Source organism: Natrix helvetica (genome assembly GCF_964273705.1).
Source record: "Natrix helvetica genome assembly, chromosome: 2".
Lineage (NCBI taxonomy): Eukaryota > Metazoa > Chordata > Lepidosauria > Squamata > Natricidae > Natrix > Natrix helvetica.
The window spans coordinates 193701-218163 of NC_138552.1; the positions used below are offsets into that span (position 1 = coordinate 193701).

The 24463-nt window shown below is 53.7% G+C and overlaps 2 protein-coding genes across 4 annotated transcripts; both read left to right on the forward strand.

Moving 5' to 3' along the window:
- The first annotated feature begins 1358 nt into the window (after positions 1-1358).
- Positions 1359-10039, forward strand: LRPAP1 (LDL receptor related protein associated protein 1). 2 transcript variants are annotated; one of them, XM_081945159.1, is made up of 8 exons: positions 1359-1590; positions 1683-1827; positions 5218-5342; positions 6197-6317; positions 6783-6947; positions 7350-7432; positions 8281-8457; positions 9259-10039. In XM_081945159.1, the coding sequence occupies exons 1-8, from the start codon at positions 1408-1410 to the stop codon at positions 9322-9324; spliced, it is 1065 nt and encodes a 354-aa protein (XP_081801285.1). In that variant the 5' UTR covers positions 1359-1407; the 3' UTR covers positions 9325-10039. The 2 variants fall into 2 exon arrangements, with proteins under 2 accessions (XP_081801285.1, XP_081801284.1); XM_081945158.1 differs by lacking the exons at positions 1359-1590; positions 1683-1827 and adding an exon at positions 2467-2623.
- Positions 10040-12065: 2026 nt separating this feature from the next.
- On the forward strand, positions 12066-19671 carry LOC309386744 (B-cell differentiation antigen CD72-like). Of its 2 annotated transcripts, XM_081942496.1 has the most exons (8): positions 12066-12546; positions 12621-12758; positions 13907-13984; positions 14338-14694; positions 15225-15403; positions 16043-16137; positions 17521-17673; positions 18512-19671. In XM_081942496.1, the coding sequence occupies exons 1-8, from the start codon at positions 12090-12092 to the stop codon at positions 18516-18518; spliced, it is 1464 nt and encodes a 487-aa protein (XP_081798622.1). In that variant the 5' UTR covers positions 12066-12089; the 3' UTR covers positions 18519-19671. The 2 variants fall into 2 exon arrangements, with proteins under 2 accessions (XP_081798622.1, XP_081798621.1); XM_081942495.1 differs by lacking the exons at positions 16043-16137; positions 17521-17673; positions 18512-19671 and having other exon boundaries at positions 15225-16001.
- Positions 19672-24463: the final 4792 nt, after the last annotated feature.

Here is a 24463-nt window from a genome sequence, read left to right on the forward strand (position 1 = left end):
ATGATGCAGAGTCTTCCTCCTCCCAGATCACAAGGCTCCCCCACCACCTTCCCTTTTGATCCCCCCAATATGCACAGACGACACTGCAAGATCCTTTCTGGAGGGAGGTGGAGCAGCCCCCCTCCCCCCCCAAGCTTCAGGCCTTTGCATCCTCAGAGAGGGAAAGGAGCTGATGCTTGCGGCTTCAGAAGTCTGGGGAGGCCGGCAGAGCTGGATAGGGGAGCCCCACCTGGCCTGGCTGGTCCCCTCCCCCCTGCCTGAGGGGACAGTGCCTCCATCCCAGAGGGCAGGGGAAACCCACCACCCACGCAGGCAGAACATCAGCGCCTCTGAGTTTTGGCTGGGGGCTTCAGACAGCTGCTCCCCCGACCCCCACCTGCACAGGGCAAGATTTCCCCAGCAGTCCTCCCTGGCCTCTGGAGAGCCGCCCTCCTCCCCAGCTCCAGGTGTTGGGATAGGCAGCCCCACTCACACCTGGAAAGCTTCCTGGGCACCGCTCCTTTCCCCCCTCCACCCCCCTCCCCATGGGACCGACTCCGACTGCCTGGTGCGGGAGGGGTTCCTCGGCTGGCCGGCCTTTACCTGGCAGCGGCCGCCAAGTGCCCGGCCTCCCGCGCTGCAGCTGCAGGGGAGAAAAGGGCCCCGTTCGGCTCCACCCCGCCGCCGCTCCCCCTCCCCCCGGGGAGAAAGGCGCCTCCCACGGCGGGAGCTCCGGATCCTGGAAGAGGAATTGGGGGCTCCGCGGGGGGGGCTCCGAGCCTCCCAAAAGGTGCCCCAAAGCCCCCCGTGGAACGGAGGAGGAGGGTCAGTGGACGCCCAGGGGAAGCTCCGCCGCTCTTCTTCCTTGGAATTAAACTGAGATGCAAGCGGAAGATTCTGGTCCTCTGCCTGCCTGCATCCCTCCGCCTCCTGCGGCGGTCACGCCGGCTTATGTGGCTGATGGGTGGGGCAGTCCAAGGGCCCCTCGGTCGATGTGGGCGCAGGGGCGCCGTTTCCAGCCCCCAATCCCGGGGAGGCGCCGTGGGGCTCGGAGTCCGTTCAACTCGCTTCCCTCGCGGCAGGCAAGGCAGCCCGGCTCCTCCGCCCGTGGGGCCTCAAAGACCTGACCCCGGACTCCGCCCGCGGGGACCCCGGCAGAGCCAGCAGATCCGCCCCCTCTCCCCGCCGGCCGCCTCCCTCCCCTCCCCCCCTCCCCGCCCGCCCCGAAGCGCCGCCGGGGGAGGGGCTTCTTTCCGGGATTTCTGCCCCCCCTGTCCCCGGCGATGAGGCTCCTCCCCGCCTCCCGACAGCCTTTGCGGGGAGGCGGAGTCCCCCTCCTATCCGGAAGTGTAGCGGCCGCCGAGGCTCCGCCCAGCCTGAGGGGCGGGGCTTGCTTGAGACGCGGGAGGGAGCGAGGCGCCTGCTGGGATGCGTAGTCCGAGGAGCGTCATGGCGGCCCCGGTGCTGCCGTTGTTGCTGCTGCTGCTGCTGCTGGCGGGGACGAAGGCGGGCGGCGGGCTCTACTCGCGGGAGGCCAACGAGGCCGCCGCCTCCCCCTCCGCCGAGTTTCGCCTGGTGCGCCTGAACCAGCTGTGGGAGAAGGCGCAGCGCGTGAGTGGCGGGCGGGCGAAGGGAGGCGAGGCGAGGCGAGGCGGGGCGGCAGGGTTAACGGGGCGGCGGCCTCTCTCCCTCCCTGCGGGCAGGTGGGGCTGCCGGCGGTGCGCCTGGCCGAGCTGCACAGCGACCTGCGGCTGCAGGAGAAAGACGAGCTGAGCTGGAAGAAGCTGAAGGCGGCCGGGATGGACGAGGACGGGGAGCGGGAGGCCCGCCTGAGGCGCCGCCTGGAGGGTGAGACAGGAGCCGCTACCCCCGCCCCACCCCTGAACTCCTTGGCCCTGTTCAGGGGTCTCCAACCTTTGGCCCCTTTAAGACTGGTGGACTTCAACTCCCAGAATTCCTCAGACAGCTTTGCTTTGCTTTGCCAGCTGAGGAATTCTGGGAGTTGAAGTCCACCAGTCTTAAAGGGGCCAAAGGCGGGAGACCCCAGGGCTAGCCTGTCTCGGCTCCCCCCTCCCCACTTCGCCTTTCTTCGTGTCCTTTGCGAGGGGGAGGGGAGGGGGTCCTTCCTTCCTTCCTTCCTTCCTTCCTTCTTTCCTTCCTTCCTTCCTTCCTTTTAGTCCTCCGGCGGGCCTCTTGGCTCCCACTTAATCCCTCACCGGCCTTCACCTATTAACTCCGGGGAGGCTAATGGGCGGGGAGGGGGCTTCGTGGTTGGTCTTTAAGCCCGCGGTTGGGCTCCCCAGCGTCGCCCGAGTCCCCCGGCCGCCCTTTCCCCGCCGGCCGCGCAGCCCTTTCCCTCCCGCTGAGGGGCTCCTGGATTCGGCGCCCCCCCCCCCCCAATGCTTTTGGGCTGCTCCCAACTCGGCGCCCCTGTTTAAATGGAGCCCTTCTCTCCATGGCCGGTCTCTCCCTGCCTTGGCACCCAACCCCTCCACCGCCCCCATGTATTCTCTATCCCTCCTCTTCTTCTCCAGACGCTGTACGAGGAACAAGCGGCGGCTCTATTTTACTACTTATTGCTTAAATGTTTCTGCCACCCATCTCCCTGTAAAGGGACTCTGGGCGGCTTACAGATTATACAAAGGCAAGTGGATAAATAATTAAAATATTACAACAGCGTAAATTAATCATTTAAAATTATACAAAAAGACCAAGATTAAGAGACAACAGAGGGATGAAGTCTTTAACTAGTTCTATTAACTATTAACTTAATTAGTTCTATTTCACTATAGGATGCATTGTCTTTCACTATTGGTCACCCGTTGCTAAAGGTCAGAGAGGCAGGAAAATCAAGCAATAATTCAGAAGTAAATACAGGACAGCAAAAGGCTCTTTTCCCAGCAATAATTGGATGACGTCTTTATTTACCTAGCTTGTATTTGTTGTTTTCTTTTGTGACAAGCTCTTCTCTTTGGGTTTCATTGTCACAGTACTTTGGGCAGAGAGGACCACTCTGGTTCTTCCTGCAGTTCCAGGTAGGCTCCACATCCCTTTGCACTCTGATTCAGTTGACCCTGAGAGCACACACAAGCCTCCAAGTACCCTTAGGGATTCTCAGAAAGAGGGCTAATGACCAGATGAATGCAAGGAATAGAAATCCTTTCATTCCTCACAATTCAGTCAGAACTGAGGAAGCTTCTTGGATGAGAAGTGAAATGAATTCAAGCAAAAGCAAAGTCCAGTTTGAAAAAGCACCTTTAAGACAACCATGGTATGGATGACTGACAGTCTCCCTAAGACGTTTGTCAACAATACCTGCTTTGTTGAATAACAGGGTTGGAAGGGACCTTGGAGCTCTTCCGGTGACGAGTCCAACCGCCCTGCTCAAGCAGGAGACTCCATGCCATTCAGAACAAATGACTCTCCGGTCTCTTCTTTAAAACCTCCAGTGTTGGAGCACCCAAAACCTCTGAGGTCAAGCTGTTCCACGGATTTTCATCGTCAGGAAGTTTCTTCTTCTTTCTGACAGTCCTTTAAATATTGGAACATTGCTATCATGTCCCTAGTCCTTTGTTAGACTACACATGCCCAATTCCTGCAGCCGTTCTTCATATGTTTTAACCTGCAATCCTTCAATCATCTTTGTCGCTGCTCTTTGCATTTTTTTCCAGAATCTCCAAAAGATGCCAAAATTGAATGCAGTATTCCAAGGGTGGCCTTACTAAGGCTTTATGAAACGGTACTAATACTTCTCGTGATGTTGATTCTAAGCCTCTGTTTGTACAACCAAGGATTGCATTAGCTTTCTTGGCTGCCCCTGCACATTTCTGACTCTTGTTTAAATAATCGTCCACTAGGACTCCAAGGTCCCTCTCACAGTTCCTGTTTTGACCCACATAATTCACATAATCTGTACTTGTACCTTTGATTTTTTTTCTCCCCAGGTGTAGAACTTTGCTTTTCTCCAAATTAAATTTCATGTTGTTGGGTGGGGCCCATTGTTCAAGTCTGCCAAGGTCTCTTTTTGCATCCTGAGCTTCTCTTCTGGGCTGTTGGCTATTCCTGCCAGTTTATTGTCATCTGCAAATGTGATGGGTTCCCCTTCTATTCCCTCATCTAGGTCACTTATGAGGATTATGATGTATTAGTTGCTAGAGATGTGGTGGTCTTGAGAAAGTTGGGAAATTTCCCTTTGTCTTTTTTTTAACTTTATTGTGCTCTGAAATTAAAATCAGGTGACCACGGGGCTCATCCTCTGGGCAAAGTCTGATGCCTCTGAGGCAGCTGCCTCCATTGCTGTCAGGAGTTTTTATCCCAATGTCTGTGATTTAAAGCCGTTCTTCCTTTCTTATCTTCCGGAGGAGCCCCCCCTCCCTTGTCTGCCCTCTTCTCTGCTCTAAACGCACAATTCAACTGGGCTGAAGCAGCCTGCCTTTTCCATTTTCCCTTCCTGGCCCTACTTTTCATGGGTGGGGTGGGGTGGGGGGTCTGTTTTGGGCGGTTCAGTTTGCCAAAGTCTTTCCTGGCCAGAACTGCTTGGGTCCCCTGCTGTGGCCTGAGCAAAGCAGAAGGGAGACTTCTCTTGCAAGGCCTTTGCCTTCTGCCTATCTGGACCCACCTGGGGCCGCTTTGTGCTTTTTATATGCTGATGCATTCGCTATTGGCTTCGATATGGCTTTTGATCCCCAAGGCACCAGGTCCGCTTTGCACACTGCCGCTCTGGGTGAACTCCATTTATTTATGTCCACTCCCTTGATATTTTCTGCCCAAATCTGGGAATTTGCATTCGTTCCCTAAATTTACCCGGCTGCATCTGTCCCATTCTTCCAGCTGTTTAGACTGGCTCTCTTCAGTGCTGCTGTGTGATCAGAGGAACTGCATTTTCCCCCAAAGCCTGAACTGGTTGGTCATTAATTGTTGTCAGGCCTGCCACAGCTTAAGCGTTAGAAACGACCCTTGGCTCCAATGGTTGAGAAAGGTATTGTTTAATAGAAGTCAAGTGTATTGCATTAAAGCACGGCCAGAACCAAGAAGTGCTTGCCAAAGTCCCTAAGTTCAAGTTGTCCCTCCCTTAACTCCCATCGCTGACCCCTGTGTCCAATCAAATACAGAAAACACTAGATCCTCCCCACACCCCCAAAGAGTCCACTGGCTGCTCACTCCCAGTTTCACAAAACTGAAAATAAATCTTGTGATATCTGTGCCAAAATTATCGCCTCTTTGTTTGGTTCCCTCCAGTAATTATGACTAAATACGGCTTGAGTGGGAAGAAGGAGGGGCAGCAGTGGGAGACCAACCACATCAAGGAGGGCTTCGCACAGGATGGCCTTGGTGACCCCCGGCTGGAGAAGCTCTGGAACAAGGTCTGTCTGGAGCCCCGGGGGGTGGGGGGTGGGGGAGCTCCTCAGAGGAGGACTTCCGATTTTCATTGATTCAGAGATTTGTTTACTGTTCCCAAGTTGCAATTCCAGAGAGCCATACTTGAGGGGACAAGAGGCCCAGTTGCACTGCAGGGAGAAGGTTTCCCACCCATTTTGCCCACTATAACCTGGTTGGGCGGGATAGTGAGTCCTCCTTTTGTTTAGGGCCTTAAGGGGCTACAATGATGCTCTTCTCCCGCCACCCAGTCTTGTGCTCCTCAAAGCCCTGTTTGGCAGAGGTTGGCTGCCTATTCCTGGTCCTGGTGGTGCCTGCCATTCTCATCCCACAGGGACACTCCGGTAAGCGGGCTGGGGGCAGCTGATCTTGCCTCCTCCTGCTCTGGGAGGCCCCCTTGGGCTGCCTGCTGCTGGCCCAGAAGAATGCCCGCCTTCTGTAGCAGCTCCCCCTTCCCTTAGAACTGGGGGGTGGGAGTGATGCCCAGTAGCAAAATCTCTTTCCAGAGAAGAGAATATCAAGGAGGTTAATTAAATATCAACTTTAAATGGCTGCTCATCTCACCAAGGGCAATTTGGGTGCCATACAATAATCCCATACAGCAATGCATCTGTGAGAATCATATAAATATGTAAAACCAGTGTTAAAAATTCAATATTAAAGTACTAATGTTAATGTTTAATTTTAATATTAATTAAAGCTAAAATATTAAATGGTTAGATTCCCCCAGGAAATCTATCTTCAATACCCTATTGAATAGTTTTCGGAAGCGATTTTTCCACTGAGCAGGGAAAGAGTGGGAGTGAGCCCCCCCCTCCTTTCCCTTGGATCTCCCTCCCAGGCGAGAAGCTCCGGGAAGTTCTCGGATGAGGAACTGGAGAAGTTGTGGAGGGAATTCCAGCACCACAAAGAGAAAGTCCACGAATACAACATCCTGCTGGAGACCATGAGCCGGACAGAAGGTACAGAGAAGGGCAGCAAGGCCCCCTCAGCTGTGATAGGTGCATGGCTGGTTCAGGTGGTCCTTGTTTAGTTACAGTTGTCACTGGCAGTTCTGTCATTAAGCGAAGCAGTCTCTAAGCAGGAAGCCAGAGACTGGGACTGCTTTCCAGTCTGACAGAAGGAATCCGTTTCTCCCCTTTGGCTTTGAGGTTCCTGCCCAGTGGGAAGAAGAGCTGGCATGAGGGCAGGCGCCCAAGGGAGCCTCTGCTCTCCTTTCTGTCCCTGCCACCTTTGCTGAAGATCCAGGCCCCCTCTGCAGGGCCTTTCTCTGGCGAATTGGCAGGACCCCTCCCCCCCGCTCTTCTGAACAAGAGACGCCCCGTGTTTTATCCCTACCTTCGTGAATATTGATCCAGGCGGGGTTAGTGAGGCCTGTGCTGTGAGACCGGTGGGCCTGGGGTTGGTGTCAGCTCCTCTCCTTGCAGATGTCCACAAAAACACCATCGACCGGCCAGTGGAGGAAGAGAGCGCAGCCAGGAAGGAGCTGCTGCATGGCAAACACTCAGAGCTCAAGGAGCAGCTGCACAGCATCAACCAGGGATTTGAGCGCCTGCGCAAAGTCAGCCACCAGGGCTACGATTCTGCCAGCGGTAGGCCCTCCCTCCCCCTCGGGGCTCCCTTGACCAGGTGCTGGGCAGGGCGGGGGAGGCGGCCAAGCAGCAGGCCCAGGGACTCATCCTCCTTGGTTGACCTAAGGGCCAAAATGTGGGACTGGCTGCCTGGAGGCTCTTGAAGGAAGCCCAGGTGGGTCTGCAGCTGCTCTGCGGCTGGAAGAGGCACTGGCTGGGAGGACCTCTGATTGGCCAGGAAAGGCCAGGTGGTTTCAGCCCTTCTTCCAGGCCGGTTCTGACTGCCCCTGCCAGTTGCCCATGGGCTTCTGTACTTCTTCTCTGCCTTTTTTCGCAAATGCATTTTGCAGACACACACAGAGATAATTGAGTCGGCCGATGTTGTGTTCAGCCCTGAAAATCTGTCTTTTTTTCCTCCTCCAGAATTCGAGGAGCCCCGTGTGATTGACTTGTGGGATTTGGCTCAGTCAACTAACTTCACAGAGAAAGAGCTCGAATCACTTCGGGTAGGCAGCCTGGGTGCATTGATGGCCTCTCTTTGCTCACGCGTGAGAGGCCAGGCCCCTGACCTCTGCCCTTCGAAGAGGACACTTCTCTCATGGGGCTGGGCTGCTCGTGGCCGCCAGTGGTGCACCGCCCAGGGCCCCTTTCCTCAGACTAAGGACAGGCGTAGGTACTCCAAAGGCCCCTTCCCATGGCTCCTGAAAGCACCGGCAGACCTGGGGCTGATCCATAGAGCAGGAAGGGGCCGTTGAATCCAGCCACCTGGTCAGTGCAGAGTCCCACCGGAGGTGTCCCCAACAGGTGGATGTCCAGGCAATGCCCTTGTCCGGTGAACATTCTGGAACTTGTAAGTTTGCACATTTGGAGTGCTCAGCTGACTTACTCATGTATTTTCTCAGCCACGGCTGGCAATAGCACTTATGAGTTATATGCCGCTTCACGGTGCTTTTACAGCCCTTTCTAAGCGGTTTACAGAGTCCGCATATTGCCCCCAACCATCTGGGCCCTTGAGTCAACCTTGAGCCTGGTGACATTCAAACTGCCAAATTGTAGGCAGTCAGCAGAAGAAGCCTGCAGTGCTGTACTCTAACCACTCTGCCACCGAGGCTCAGGACTAGGAAGTCTTCCGTAACCAGAGCGGCTGCCTCCCCCCCCCCCCCCCCCGCTCCCCAAACTTTGGAAAGGGCTTGGAGTGGTTGGCCTGTTTGTAGCTGAGACGGTTTGTGGGGTTGTTGTGTTGCTGTGCATGCGGAAGATGGCAAGTGCTGGTGTGGCTTAGAGGGGCTGGCTTTTTGGGTGGCCGCCTGACTGCCAAGCGCCCATTTGGACAAAGGCATGTTTTGTATCTTAGGAAGAACTGAAACATTTTGAAGCCAAAGTGGAAAAGCACCACCATTATCAGAAGCAGCTGGAGATCTCCCACCAGAAACTGAAGCACGTGGAGGGAACGGGGGACAAGGAGCATCTCAGCCGAAACAAGGAGAAATACACTATGCTGGAAGAGAAGACGAAAGACCTGGGCTACAAGGTGGGCAGCAGGGAGGCCTCTGCTCCGGCCTTCTGCCCCTCCAGGGGGAGGGGGGGGAGGGACGACACACAAGGGCAGAAAAGCTGCTAAATCCTCACCCATCTAACCTGGACCGCATCTCTTGCCTGGGTTCCAGGCTAAGAAGAAAATCCCAAACCATACAATTATTATAACCGAAATTAAACTGGCATCATGAAATGTGCTAAGAGGAGAGGGAGCAGCTGTGCTGGTCTGGGTGGGGTGGTCCCAAGCCCCTCCATCCTGGGCCAGAGCCCCCTCAGAGGCTGCCCCAAGCCCTGTGAAGCCCTCTCCTTCCACCCCCACGTAGCAATAGGCCTTGACCCTGACCGGAAAATGCGGGGTGGGGTGGGGGCTGGGCATGTGGGTGACAACCATGGCAGCAGAAGGGATGTGGCAGCTCTCGGGTGACCAGCTGTGGGGCCCCTGGCAGTTACTGAGTTTGTTGGGTCAGACCAAAACCCTCCCTGTGGGGCGCTCCCCAGTTCCTGTCCTCCGGGTGTACCTTTCCCCAGAGCACCTGTGGGGACCTTCAGGGCAGGGAAGTCAGAATTACGTCCAGAAATGCAGAGCGGCCAAGCAAGCGCCTAAGTAGAGGACACCTTCCTTTATCAATCCATATCCTGTTGTTTTAAAATCCTGAAGTAGAAAAACATTTTTTTTTTAAATGAAAGGGCAGAGTGGTTTGGAATTGGAAGATGTAAACTGACTAAATTGAGTTAAATTAGGGCTGAAATGTCTAAAATCTATTTAGGTTGAATAAAATCCATTTTCTCCTTCCAGGTCAAGAAACACTTGCAAGACTTGTCCGGCAGAATTTCGAGAGGCCTCCAGCACAACGAACTCTGAAGCTTCCTTTGCATCTGCTCATCATTCAGTCCCGAAACGTCGATCTTCCCTGGGCTTCAGCCACAGCTCTTCACTGACCATTGGGGTTTTTTTTTTTTTTCCTGATAAAGTCCCGATTCCACCCGGGTGGGGCCTCTTCGTAGCAGCCCTGGATGCTTGTTGGGTGGGCCTAGGGGCTCCGTCAAGCAGAAGCTTCCGAATGTAAAATCCTCTCCAGACAAAGGTCCCCTGAGGATTGCTGGGCAGGGCTCAGGCCTGTGGTCTGCTTCCAGGGCTCCCCACCCCCACCTCCCGCAAAGAGAAATGCGGCCCTGTTGGGAAATGCCTGCTGCCCTCCCTCCGTCTGCCTGGGCCGGAAGCCTCTGCCCCTGAGCCTGCTCCTTGGGCTGCCTCACTTTCCGACCTCCATTGCTTTAAGGCTGAAAGGGGAAGTGGCCTCCGCTCGGTCTCACGCTGCTGAGCAGAAGGGTGGGGTCCCTGGGGCACCCCTGAGCCAAAGGAAGCAGACGGTTACCTGCTTGATCAATTTGGTCAGGGGCCGTCAACAAGAGGGACTCCGTGTTCTGGGGGGACACCGAGGAATTGACAGCAGGCTTTTAAGGATTCAAATGGCATCGCCCCCATTTCGGTTGACTTGTGGTTGAGGGTCTAAAAATAAGTTTCAGATGAGGAAATGCTTGTGATTGTTGCATAAATGTACCCTTGCCACACCCTGCATCCCTTTTGTGTTGGTTTCTGGGGGAAGAGGGGGAGGAGGTTGGGCAGGTTGGATGGTAGAAGGTATGTTGGTTCCTGTTTTCTGTCGTTCTCTTGGTCTGTATCTGGGGGGGGGGAGGGTTTATTCCCCAGTAATTCCTTCCAGCAGGCTCCCAAAGGGTCATCTTCTCATCTAGGCCTTCGTGGTCTGGGCACCTTTGTGCACCTACAGAGTTTCCCGGAGAAGAAGAGAATCCTGGCCTTAGCAGCGAAGAGGGAGGGAAGGGCAAGGAGCGATCCGTGGCCATTCCTGGGCTAACAGGCCCCAAAGGCAAAGGGGGGATCCTGGCTGTTTCCGCAAAAGTGTAGCCCTGGAGGGCAGGACTGGTCCTTGGCCAGATACGGCCCCTTCCGGTCAGCTAGAGGAGGTCAGGAAGGGGCCGCAGGGCTGGCCTGAGCACAACCGCCCTTCCCCACTGATGTTTCTTGAAGACCGCTTGGCCACAGCTGGGGAGCTTCAGGCTGATCCCAAATCCTGCTATGCGTTCTTTTTTTTTGAAGCCCCTTCCTTCCGCTGGAGGCTCCTCCTGGACCACTCCAAAGTCGTTTTTTGTTTCTATCCACATTTCCCTGAGTTTTTATCTCTTGGTTGCTTCTTTCCTTCTCTCCTTCACTGGAATCTTTGCAACTGTATACAACTTGATAAACATCGCACAATTATTTTTTTTGCAACATCTCCCTTATATGCATTTTTGTTTATTGGCAGTCTCTTCCTCATCCAGCTTTTTCCCTCCCCCCCCCATGCTTCTCCCCCTCTGTAACCTCCCTTCCTTTCCCAGCAGCCTCTGCCCCCTCCTCTCCACCACCTGCCTGCCTGCCCTTTTTTCAGGCAGGATTCATCCCCTCCATGTCTCCCCACAGGAGCTGCCTCCTCCTCCTCCTCCTCCTCCTCCTCCTCCTCCTCCTCCTCCTCCTCCTCCTCCTCCTCCTCCTCCTCAGCTTTTCCCCTTCCGGGACCCTAAACCTTTGGCACAGCCAAAAGACGCTCAGTCCCAGGGTCAGCATCTCAACCACAAACAACAGAGGCAACCATGCTTCCGGGTTTTTTAAGTGGGAGAACTTGCACATTTGGTGGCTGGCTAAATACTTTTTTGCCCCCATTGTAACTATTGGAGCTGCAAGACTTTTCGCTGGGATGACTGGAAGCACCACGCTCAACTTGAAACTCTTGTATTGTGGGAGTCTGGATAACGCATCCGCCATAAAGTTCTTCCCTCCAGGGATGTACTTTAGGGTGAAATTGAGCCAGTTTAAATGTTGCGCCCAGCGCATTTCTTTAAGAGAAAGTTTTTGAGGGGTCTTTAACGCTTCCAAATTTTTGTGATCAGTCCACACCTCAAAAGGGTGCTTAGAGGGTGGGGGCAGCAGAGCAGAGAGTGCCAATTGTTTCTGGAGTTTGAGCTGCACTGCACCCTTCCTTCCGAGGGTGATGTGATGGGGGGGGGGGGGGGCAGAAGATCCTCTGAGGATGCCTTCCTTTTAAGAGAGCAAAAAAGACACGGCTTAACACTATCCCCAAACCGATTCCACCCAGGTGCAGAAGGGAGATGGAGGGGAACTAGACTGGAGCAAGAGTGGCATGATTTAAAACTGGAGCAAGAAAGATTGATAACCTGCAAGATGCTGTCATTTTGATGGCTGCATGGAGCAGAGTAAAAATGGGACCAAGATGCAACAGCCTTAGAACCGGCCATGAAGATCCTGCAGGGGTGATTGCGAAGGAATCAGGCAGCCAAGGAATTTGCTGCAGGCGAGAACTTGGCAGGAAAAGCCTGAAGGAGAAGATTCTCAGCTATCCTGATTGCCTCTACCTACAAACATCATGAAGGCCCGTCAAGAGGGGCTTGGGAAACGCCTGGATCGGCTCAGTCCGAAGATCAGAGTTCTGCCTGGCAATCCCTGGGATGCCAGAGTTAAACTGCCAGAGTTGAGACCCATTTTGCAAAGACCCAGAGAGGGCTCTGAGGCTGGGAAAGGTGGAAGGAAGGGGGTGGCCAGCAGCCCGGGGGATGGGCAATGGAAGCACCCTGGGGAGACTGGAAGACCAGGGAGGGACAGGGGTCTCTGAGAAGCTCGATGTGGTCACTAAGAGCTGGCGATTCCCCTCCCAGAACCTCTGGCTCACCTGGGAGGTTGGAGAGGTGGGCCATTCAGTGTGGGGGAAGCCGAGCGCTCGTGTCTCGCTGGGCTGGGGAAGTCCGCAGAGGCAGCCAGTTCAGTCCCTGGAGACAGGGCCAGAGTTGCGGGAGTTTGGGGATGGGCTTAGCCAGCTGCTCCCCACCCACCAGAGAGCCACTTCTGCTTTCTGCCTCCCCAGGAGAGCACTGAGCAGAGGCTGCCCGTTGGCTGCAGTTCCTTCTTCCCTGCCGCTCCGGGGCTGCCTCGGGGGCCGCCGGATGGCTGGGGGCATCACCTATGCTGACCTGCGCTTTGCAAGAAGCCCTCCAGAGGAGAGCCATGGGGAAGGTAGGGGCCAGCCTGGTTAGGGTCCTTCTGGGCTCCCCTCCGTCCCCTCCTTCCTGACCCCCTTTGTCTTCCAGAGCCCAATGAGGGGGAGCTCACCTATGAAAACCTACAAGTACCCCGGGGCCAGGAGAAAGAGGCGGCAGAGTGTGGCACCCTGAAGAACACCCCAGAACTGCCCTGCTGGGCCACCTCCTGTCATCACTGGAGACCAGGTGAGGAGTAGCTGTGCCCCCACCACCACCACCACCACCACCACAGCCCCAGGCTGGCAGAAGCCTCTCCTGCCTATGCCTGGACAGCTGGCAGGAGGCTGCAGCTGGCACATGCCCAGCTGGTTCCTCTCTCCAAGGCAGAGCCACACGCTCACTTCAGCTGAGAAAAAGGAGCCACCAGCAAGGACCGAAAGAGGAAAATCAGGGGAAAGGGGAGGGGGAGAGAGAGAAAGAGAGAGAGGGCTGACATGAAAGGTGAAAGAAAGATGTAATTCAATAACCCTCTGCAGTTTTGTTCCCCAAAGAAAAGATCACGTTGTTTAGGAAAAATGGCCAAACTTTATTCAAGCATCAGTCAATTGGAATAGAGCTGGAAGGGAGCTTGGAGGTCTTCTAGTCCAACCCCCTGTTCAAGCAGGAGATTCTAGACCAGGGGTGTCAAACTCGATTTCACTGAGGGCCGCATCAGGGTTCTGTTTGACCTCGGGGGTGGGCAGGGTGTGTGGCCAGTTCAACATCACTCCTGTCGGGGGCGCCTGTGGCGGCCCAAACAGGATCCCAAGCTCCTTTTGAGCAAGTGAGATCAGGAAAAAGTCTTTGTAAAGCGAACCTGCAGTGGGGGGGGGGATGTGGAGACCCTCAAGCCTCACACTGATGAGGAGGGAAGAGCTCCCGTTTCGTTTCTCACCTCCTGCTCCTTAGGTGAACTTTTTTTAGGTGAGCACTTTGCATTGTTCTGCTTGGGACAGGACAAAAAGACTATTTTGGCAGAGGGAACACAGCCGTGTTTGAACTGGGCATTATTCTGGAGCTGGTCCAATTTAGGTGTGCCAGTGGTGGTGGTGGGGGGGGGGCAGAGACAGCAGAGGGAAATGGAGAAAGTGTTTGCAACAGAAACGGGGAGAAAGGAGACACAAAGAAAAAAAAAGGGGGGGCAGATTGATTATTTTTATATCACCCTATTATCTGGACGTTATTCCAGCTTTACTCAGCTGTGGCATAACAGCAACAACTGTTTTAATAGCAGCAGAATGAAAGCGGAAAGTAGGACACCAGGTGATCCCTCCTCTATTCCACATCATGGAAGTAACAATTTTTCGAGGGGGGGGGGGGCATCGCACTAAGAAGGATCTGGACTTTTCTTTCAGTGACAAACCGCCCAATGCTGGGAGCCCTGGCCCTCTGCCTCTTCCTTCTGGCCACCAACATCACGCTTGGCGTCCAGTGTGAGTAGCAGCTGCTTTACTCGCAAACCTGCACCCTGACAGCCTCCGGGGAACAAGGGGGCAGACCCCCAGATTCTTGGGTGGGGAGAGAAGAAGGGTCTCCTGGAGGCGTCATCGTGTCTCCCTCTGCACTTGAGGGAGGGCAGGTCCCCACGCAAGCCAAGACCGGCCCCACTATGGGAGGCTGTGGGGCAGCCTCTGCCTGTGCAGGACTCCTGCTCTGGGGACCCTCGTGCTCATCACCACGGAAGCACCACCAGGAGAGCCAGGGCTGCTGACCTGAGAACTGCCTCCCACCTGGCAGCCCAGAATCCTGGAGGCGAGACCGTCATCCGCGCCCACTTTCCCTCCAGACTTGCAGGCCTCCAGGCAGCTCCAGCAAGCATCTCGCAGCCACGCAGCCAAGAGCCTCTTCCTGGGAGAAAGAGCCCAGCACCTGCAAGCCGGCCTGGAGGAGAGCCGGCACCTGCTGCGCCTGACTGAGCAGGAGCTCAACTCCACCAAGAAGGAGCTCAACTCCACAAAGAAGGAGCTCAACTCCACCACGGTGGCCCTTTGGCAGAGCTGGGCAGCCGAGAACCAAAGCCGGCTGCATCTGCAGCACCAGGAGCTCCTGCTGGGCCAGGCCAACCGCAGCCTGGCTCTCCTGCAGAGGCAGCGGGGCAGCCTGGAGGTCAGCCTCAGCCAGGCCTCCTCCTGCCGGCAGATTGGTACGTCCTGGGCTCTGTCTGGGCTCCCCTCTTCCTGCCTCTTCCAATGGAAGAGCCTGCATGATTGGGGACCTTGGGGGGCTCCCCTGAGCAGGAGGCGGGGTCTGGGTGGGCAAATCCCAAGTATGGGATGGGGGGGCCTTGCTTCTCCACATTTGGTAACTTCCTGTCATGAGCTGCCCCCAGGTTCTGAGTCTGGTGTCACTGAGCATCTTGTCCCCAAAGTATCGGTTCCTCAGCCTGGACCAGGGGAGCAAGAGCGTGACCAGCTTCCTCTTAAGCTGTTAAGCAAATGCCGCCTCCTCGTCACGGGACTCCCCGGAGATGCTGGTTGCCCCCCTGCCCGACTTACAGCTGCTTCGATGGCAGCTCAGAGCAGCGGGATGGACTGGGAGGCGGGGGTGCATCATGGGGCAGCACTGACCCTTCCCCAGTCCTCCCCCCCTTTTGGCCTCCAGTGGCCCTGGGTGGAGCGGCCCCGCGAGGAATCTCCAGCGGATGCCGCTTGCCCCTCCGAACCTTCCCTCTAGGGTGCTGCCCCCGCAAATGGACGCTGTTCCGCTGGAAGTGCCTGTGGGTGTCGAGAGAGCGGAAGCCGTGGTGGCAGAGCAAGTCAATCTGCGAGAAAATGTCGTCGCGGCTGCTGGTCCTCCCGGAGCCCTGGTCGGTGCGAGAGCTCTGGGAGGCCGTGGGTGAAGCATTCACCCAGGTGAGGAAAGGCGGAGCAAAGACCCTCGGGGGGGGGGGATGTGTTCCCTCCATAGGATTTGGCATAAGGACAACCCCCCCCTCACACCCCCAGTCTCTACGGAGCAGCACCAACGTATGCTTAGAATGTATGAGCAGAACTTTGCCTCTTCAAACCCTGCAGTGTTCAGGTTTGTCAAGATCCTTCTGGATCTTCAGCCTATCATTTAGGATGTTGGCTATTCATGCCAGCTTGGTGTCATCCGCGAATTTGATACGTTCCCCTTCTGTTCCCTCATCTAAGTCACTTATGAAGATATTGAAGAGTCCCTGGCCCAGGACGGAACCTTTTGGTACTGCTTACTTCCCTCCACGTAGATGTAGTACCATTAAGGACTACTCATTGAGTACGGTTTGTCAGCCAGTTACGAATCCACCTGGTGGCGATGCTGTCTATCCCACATTTTTCTAGCTTACCAAGAAGTAGGTTGTGGTCTACTTGGTTGAATTCCTTGCTGAAGTCAAACTATATTATGTCCACAGCATTTCACTGGTCTGCTAATTCAGTCACTATGTTGAAGAATGAAATAAGATTGGTTTGGCATGATCTGTTTTTAACAAACCCCTGCTGGCTACCAGTTATCACTTTACTCCTTTCTAGATGTGGAGTTCCTCGGATTCAAATTCGTTCTGGGTCGGACTTCAGAGAGACAGTAAAACAGGCTGGAAGTGGGTGGATGGTTCCCCCTACCAAGGGTGAGTGGGTCTGAAGGTTCTGGTGGAGGCTGGGGTGGTGGTGGTGGAGTGGCAGAGGAGGCTGCCCTGGGGAAGCAGGGAGTCACTCTGCCCACTAGAGATCCTGGCTCTCCCTCCAGGTCTCCTCCGGCAGAAGTGCTCGGCTGCTGGGAGTGAAGGTGTGGAGGCAGCTCTGCAGGGAGACTTTTACCCCCCCCCCTTCCACACACACACACCCTGGCCACCCAGCCCAGTTTTGCATTTCCTGGTTCTGGGCTCCTTCCTAGGCTGCTTTGCAGGGCTTCAGGGTGGGTTGTTTTATCTCCATCGCCTGGAAGATGCCGGGTTTGGCCTGTTTTATGAACGGAGAGGTATTCCAACTGCTTTACTGCTCTTTCTTGGTGCATTATTCTTCTGCCATTTCTTATCTTCTATTTCTTTCGCAAGGAGGACCTCAACAGCTGTCAGTGCCCCAGATCTCTCTGGGGCCCATGGAAGGCCGTTTGCTCCCTCCTTGTTTAACCTGTTTACTGTGTTTTTCCCTTGCTCTATTTCCCAGGTGATGGGGGCCCAACGGCTCAGTGGTTAAAGCCATTGAGCTTGTCAGCTGGAAAGCTGACAGCCCGGGTTCGATACCCGAGCGCCACTAGGTGGGGTGAGCTCCCGTTCTTGCCCAGCTCCTGCCCATCTAACCATTTGAAAGCATGAAAATGCAAATAGATAAATAGGTGCCATTCCTGTGACAATGTCAGGGTTCCAGGTGACACCCCCAAGCAAGTCAGGCCCTGAGGAGCGTTCCATGGGCCTCAAGGCGACAGCCATGCTGGCCAATGACCACGGAAATGTCTTCGGACAATGCTGGCTCCCTCGGCCAAGAAACGGCGAGGAGCATCGCCCCTGGAGCCAGACGTGACTGGAGGGGGCAAACTTTTACCTTTATTTCCCAGGCGAGAGCCAGTTTGCTGCACTGGTTCAAGGCCTCAGGGTGGGAATGGGGAGATGTAGCCTTGCTTCAGGTGACCTGAAGTGGGTGCCCCCTTTCAGCACTGGGAAGGGGGAGGCCGGGGCCCCTCTGAAACGGCAGCAGAGGCTCAAAGGCAGCCCAAAAGTGAAGAGCTGGTCATATCTGAGGGGAAGCCCATTGCCCACAGAGAGGGCTGCTGTTGCACACCTTTCAGCACAGGTCCCGTGTTTGCATGGCAGAAAGATCCCCATTTGGGTCTTTGCAGTTGCTTAGCAGAGAAACTCTCTTGTCTCTGGCGTCCTTTACCTGCTGGTAGCCTTAGACCACTTGGGGAATTCGGCTGCTGCAGAATTTGTGTTTCACATTCAGCAGAGAAAGAAAGAAATCTGTGAAGATGTTGACTTTGGGGCTTCTTCATAAGTGTCTTTTAAACATTCCAGAAGTGAAACTAGTCTAAATAAAGACTACTACTACTCCCAAGACAGCTACTATGCGGTCATGCACAATGGGCTACTGTCGTCACAAAGATCATCATCATGGTACAGGTTCATCTGCGAGAGGGCAGCCAGTCCTGAGGACTCCCCAGACAATGGGTACGCAGCTCCCTTAATGAAGCCAACAGACCCACTCCAGGAATGGAGGGACAAAGTGCACACTCCTCTCCCGGATGACAGATCTGGGAATTCTGATTCCAAACTAACTAAGATTGAAAATGCCAAATGTGTTTAGTTTTAACTTTAGTTGGTTTCTCTTTTTAGTTGGGTTAATTCCATGACCGGGATAAGAACATTACGGAAGGTGACACGAGGACTCTGGATCTCATTGGGGGCCCCTCTTCCCCCCCCCCCGCCCCACTCAGAGTGCCGTAGAGCAAAATCCACCCTGAGAACCTCCTGGCAGATGGTCTCCCCAGCTTCTGCTCTTTCTCTCCCCTGAGCTCCCTCTGGACCACCGGGGAGCAATTTCTGCCCTTAAGAAATTCTTCCTGATACCCAGCCAAAATCTGCTACCTGGAAATTGAAGCCGAAAATCTCTGTGCCTGGCTTTGATCTCTGCCCCTTCAGCCCCCCCCCCTCCCCAGACTTTCTTCTCCAGACTCAGCAAATCAGCCGTTTCCCCCTCCCCATCTCTGCTCATTTTGTTTCCCCCCCATTTGCCCAAATCCTTCCTGAAATGGGGGTGCAGTATTCTGAAGCGGTTTTCCCCATGCAGAACCTAGAAGAGCAAAGGTGTCTTTTGAGTTTGACCTGCTTCTGTCAATGTAGCCTGGAACTGTCCTTGCCCTTCTGGCTGCCACCTCATAGCCCCAGCTTATTTTCAGCCTGCGATCCACCACCAGGACCCCAGACCCTCTTTGGCCCAGCTGCCCAGAGTGGTGGTCCTCACCTTCTTTCCCTCCTGGTGACAACATCTCTGCTTTCTTCCTTCAAGGCTGTGATGGGACTCTTGAGAGACTTTGCATCTCTTTGGACTGCAGACGGCTGGACATGGGAAAACCGAGTGAAACGGTCCATTGGAAGCTGCGGCTGATGCTGCCCACCAGCTCCGGAGCCAGGATGAAGCCGCCTTCCCAAGAGGTGGATGCCTCCACCGAGGAAGCTCTTCCTCCTCCAGAACTGACCATGGGTGGATGGCAGAGGTATCCGCAGGGGCTGCTAACCACGTTGAAATGGTGGGCATCACCAGGAGGTCAAAAGTCCCGGCCCTTTTGATGTGCTGGGGAGCATGGCACATGCATTGCAGTTCTGCTCATGCTCACCCTTTTGACCCACGGTCCGTGGCCCTTGTGGGTAGCCCTTGAAGTGCAGCCCGAGGGGAACCTTTCCTCAGCTTCACCCCGAGGAGGAAACCGCAAAGGCTGGCTGCACCTGGGCCACGTTGCAGGGACCCCCTCAGGAGGCCATCCTTGTAAGCCTCCAGAGCCTCTGAATCCAATAAAGCAGTCCAGCAAGGAGGGAGTTCATGCCTCATGCTTCCCGGGAGCGTCTGGGGTGGCCTGAAACTCCCGGGCAGCCTCTCCGTCAAAGCTCAGAGCGTCCAAGGGGAGGGAAGCTCCAAGGTCGCCTTGTTCTAGTTCCCAGTCCTGGTGCCAAACTTGATTCTGTTAAGCCTTTTCTGGAAAATTTGTCCCATTTGTCAAGAAACCGCAGGACAACATTGCCGTGATGGGAACTGGAGGCTGGTCTCTGGTTTGCCCCCTGGCTGATTTCACCCGCAAGGCTGCTCTTTGGCCCCCGTGATCTCGGCCACCATCTGTAGCAACATCCCCCCCCCCTCCCGGGTTCTAAATAGGGCTTTCTTAGCTCCTCTTTCCTGCCTGGCTTCTGGCAACCGCCTCTGATTTGCATATCATCCTTCTGGCTGGGGATTATGGGTACTGGAGTCCAGTGCATCTGGGAAGAAGATCTAGGACAGTGGTTCTCAACCTGTGGGTCGGGACACCTTTAGGGGTCAAACAACCCTTTCACAGGGGTTGCCTAAGACCATCGGAAAACACATATTTTTGAAAAAATACGGAAAGCATATAATAATTTTATGGTTGGGGGTCACCACAACATGAGGAACTGTATTAAAGGGTCGCGGCATTAAGAAGGTTGAGACCTGCTGATCTAGGAGCCGGTTTGTTCTGGGCCATGAGCCCTCTGGGCTGGAGGAAGGGAAGGGTGGGCTGAGGCGGGGCAGTGACCTAGGCAAAAGGATTGCAGGTCAGCAGGGTCAGCTCCCAGGATAGAGGCAGAGCTGGGCCTAACCTGGGTCTGCCAGGCACTCCGGGTCCAGCATCAAATGCTCAGGCCCAGCCTCCTGGGAGGAAGTGTGAGGCCACGAGAAGGGGATGTTTGGGGGCACACAGGAGCACTTGGTGTCTTTACTTCCCTTGACTGTTTTCCTGAAAACCTCTTCCCCCCATCAGTCTCTCTGCCAAATCCCCCTGCCCCCCCCCAAACAACCTCCCTTCCTGGGGCTCCTGCTCAGAATCCACACCTGCCTCTCTCAGGGCAGGGGAGCCCAGAGCTCCTGAGCTGAGGTGCCCCCTTTGAGCAGCCAGGCTCCCTGCAGGACACAGAGGAGCCTCCAGCCTCGGCTTGGAAGGCTGGTGGGAGACAGAAACACCTGCGCTGACTAGGTGGGGATCCACGTCAGGGCAAGCTAGGCAGGGCACAGGGGCCCATTTCAGAGAAGGGGAAACTGAGTCACCTGCATGCAGATCTTGCTGAGCCCAATAGCAGAGGAGGCAGGCTGGGTTACTGGAGAGAAAGAGATGCAGGTGGAAATAATCATAGTCTTAGCAAATCCTTTCCACTAACCTACAGCCCCCTGTAGCCCACAAGGGCAAGAAATTAGGTTGCAATCCAATAGGTTGCAACCTAATGGCTGACCAACCGCACTCAACGTGTGGTCCTCAATGGAACTGCATCTTCATGGAGGGAAGTATGCAGTGGAGTACCCCAAGGCTCTGTTTTAGGCCCAGTACTCTTCAACATCTTCATCAATGATTTGGATGAGGGAATAAATGGGGAACTCATCAAATTTGCAGATGACACCAAGCTGGCAGGAATAGCCAACACTCCTGAAGATAGGCTTAAGATACAGAAGGAACTTGACAAACTTGAACATTGGGCACTATCTAATAAAATGAAATTCAATGGTGAAAAGAGTCAGGTTCTACATTTAGGCAAGAAAAACGGAATGCACAGGTACAGTATAGGTCAGTGATGGTGAACCTATGGCACGCGTGCCACAGGTGGCACGTGTAGCCATTTGTCAGGGCACGCAAGGCACTGCCCTGTCAGCAGGCCAGCGCGCATGCATGCGCTGGCCAGCTGAGTTCACCCTTTTTAAAGCCATTTTTCGCCATCCCCAGGCTCCAGAGGCTTTATAGTAGCCTGGGGAGGGCGAAAAGAGGGGCCCCCGCCCCCCGGAGACTCTCCGGAGGCTTCATGAGCTTCCGCGAAGCCTCTGGAGTGTAAAAATCCGGCCCTAAGGGCAAAACGGAAGTTCAGGAATGGACTACCGGTTTGCTCGGAGGGTCGTTTTGAGTGCTCCAAAGGCTTCAGGGACCGTCCGGAGGCTTCCCTGAAGCCTTCAGAATGCTTAAAACGACCCTCCGAGCAAACCGGAAGTCGGAGGGTCGTTTTGAGCGCTCCGAAGGCATCAGGGAAGCCTTCAGACGGTCCCTGAAGCCTTTGGAGCGCTCAAAACGACCCTCTGAGCAAACAGGAAGTCACTTCCGGTTTGCTCGGAGGGTTGTTTTGACTGCTCCGAAGGCTTCAGTGAAGCGTCCTGAAGGTCCCTAAAGCCTCCAGAGGGCGTCCGGGGGGGGCAGGGGAGGCTGTTTTCGCCCTCCCCAGGGTCCTATAAAGCCTCTGGAGCCTGGGGAGGGTGAAAAAAGCATGTAAAAATGGGAGGGAGCACCTGTAGTGTGCGCATGCGCACTGGGGGGAGTCCCACATTGCATTATGGGTGTGGCACGCCCGCACACAACCTCCCTGCACTCCCCCCCCTTATGGCTCGCGAGCCAAAAAAGGTTCACCATTGCTGGTATAGGTGGTACCGTGCTCAACAGTAGTAACTGTGAGAGGGATCTTGGAGTCCTAGTGGACAACCATTTAAATAGGAGCCAGCTGTGTGCAGCAGCTGCCAAAAAAGCCAACACAGTTCTAGGCTGCATCAACAGAGGGATAGAATCAAGATCACGTGAAGTGTTAATGCCACTTTATAATGCCTTGGTAAGGCCACACTTGGAATACTGCATTCAGTTCTGGTCGCCACGATGTAAAAAAGATGTGGAGACTCTAGAAAGAATGCAGAGAAGAGCAACAAAGATGATTAGGGGACTGGAGACTAAAACATATGAAGAACGGTTGCAGGAACTAGGTATGTCTAGCTTAAGAGAAAGAAGGACCAGGGGAGACATGATAGCAGTCTTCCAATATCTCAGGGGTTGCCACAAAGAAGAGGGAGTCAAACTATTCTCCAAGGCACCTGAGGGTAGAACAAGAAGCAATGGGTGGAAACTAACCAAGGAGAGAAGCAGAACTGTGGAGAAATTTCCTGACAGTGAGAACAATGAATCAGTGGAACAGAAGTTGCCTCCAGAAATTGTGAATGCCCCAATACTGGAAGTCTTTAAGAAGAGGTTGGATAGCCATTTGTCTGAAACGGTATGGGGTTTCCTGCCTAGGCAGGGGGTTGGACTAGAAGACCTCCAAGGTCCCTTCCAACTCTGCTATTGTAAGAAGGTACATTTTGACAAAGATTGCTGCTAATCTCCAAAGCAATCACTTGATAAATAGTAAAAGCAATTTCATGGACAAGAGTCATTGTAAAGAGTAAAGAGCAAAAGTCAAAGAAACAATTGCTCCACTAATGGGAAAAGATGGCAAAGAAGTAAGAGGGAAAGCAGAACTGCTACATTCACACTTTGTATCTGAACCATAAATGACAGATTAGAAATGCAAATTAAGACATGCCAAAATAAGAGACCACCTGCCCACTCTGGACGGATTCAAATCACCAGGTCCTGAAGGAACTGGCAGATGCGATTTTGGAACCATTAAAACATATCAGCAAAAGCATGTAGACCTCTTTATATACCTCTTTGCAGTGCTTCACAGCCCTCTCTTAGCGGTTTACAGAGTCAGCCTCTTGCCCCCAATAATTTGGGCCCTCATTTTACCAACCTTGGAAGGATGGAAGATTTGATCTGCCAAACTGCTGGCAGCCGGTGATCAGCAGAAGTAGCCTGCAGTACTGCACTCTAACCACTGCACCACCCAGCTCATCATGACTAGAATACAGCTGGAAGGTACCTTGGAGGTCTTCTAGTCCAGCCCCCTGCTCACGCAGGAGACCCTATACCTTTCCAACCTCCCCCCCCCCTATCTTTCAAAGTTCTTGAAGCACCAAGGAACTACCGGAGGACTGGAAAAGGTCTGATGTGGTCCCCATCTTCAAAAAAAGGGGAGACAGATCCAGAAAATTACAGACCAGTCAGCCTCACATCAATACCTGGGAAGATCTTGGAAAAGATAATCAAGCAACAAATCTGCTTGTACACCTACAAGCAAACAAGGTTATAACAGGAACCCAACATGGGTTTGTCAAAAGCAGATCATACCTAAGAAATGTTATTTCAATCTTTGAGAAAGTGACTAAATTAGTGGATTAGTTTAAATGCTGTGGACATACAATACTTAGATTTCAGTAAAGCATTTGATAAAGTAGACCACAACCTACTTCTTGGTAAGCTAGAAAAATGTGGGATACAGAATATCACCACCAGATGGATTTGTAACTGGCTGACAAATTGCATTCAATGTTTAGTCCTCAATGGAATGGGGGAAAGGAAGCAGCAGCATTCCCCAAGGATCCATTTTGGGCCCAGTACTTTTCAATATCTTCATAAACAATCTAAATGTGGGAATAGAAGGCGAACTCACTAGATGACACTAAGCTGGCAGGAACAGCCAACACCCCAGAAGATAAGTTCAGGATCCAAAAAGGTCTTGACAGACAAGGACAATGGGCCCTATTCAACAACATGAAATTCAATATAGATAAAAGTAAGGTCTTACACAGGAAAGAAAAAACAACTATAGGTAGAAGCTAGGTGAAACGTGGCTTAATGCCCGTAATGGTGAGGAGGATCTTGGAGTCCTGGTGGACCATGACTGTCAGAGCTGCCACAGCTTCAACCTCTAAGAAAGAATGACCCTGAAGATGGCGTATTTTATTGTAGCCTATGTACTCTTTTTCTATTAGCGTTTAGCTTTATAGTAATTGAATTTAAAAATACTTCAGGCTCGCCACTTTTTAACTGTTGAGAGGGGGGAAGTTTCATACTTTTGCTTTTATTGGGTGTAAATCCAGATCCGGTTCAGAGTTGGAATTACACCAAGTCCTTGCCAATTTAATGTGTTCCTAATAAATGGAGACCCACTGGAGCAAGTGGCCAGTTTTAAGTTTCTGGGTGTTATCCTAAAAGAGGACCTGATCTGGGGCAACTCACATTGTAGCCCTGGTCAAAGGGCCCAGCAGAGATTATACTGTGGTCTCCAAACCTGGGCTCTTGCGTGGTGTCGAAGCCGACAAGTCCCCAGACACAAGGAGTGATACAAGGAGTTGTACTTTTATTTTGGAACCAAGATAGAAGGACCCCGGTTTGAAAAGCTAACCAAGGGCCAAGATTAGGATCTTACAGCCGCTTTTATAGTCAAGGGATGGTCGCCTTCAACCCTTTGCCTTCCCCTAATAATCCATGCATAACAGATAATATTGATTGGTTATTTGGATTTCAGCCCCCCCCCAACCCTTACGCTTGTTACGTTCAATAGCTCGATGTCACATCACCTGTTTTTCACTCCAGGTCAGGGATGTCTTGCA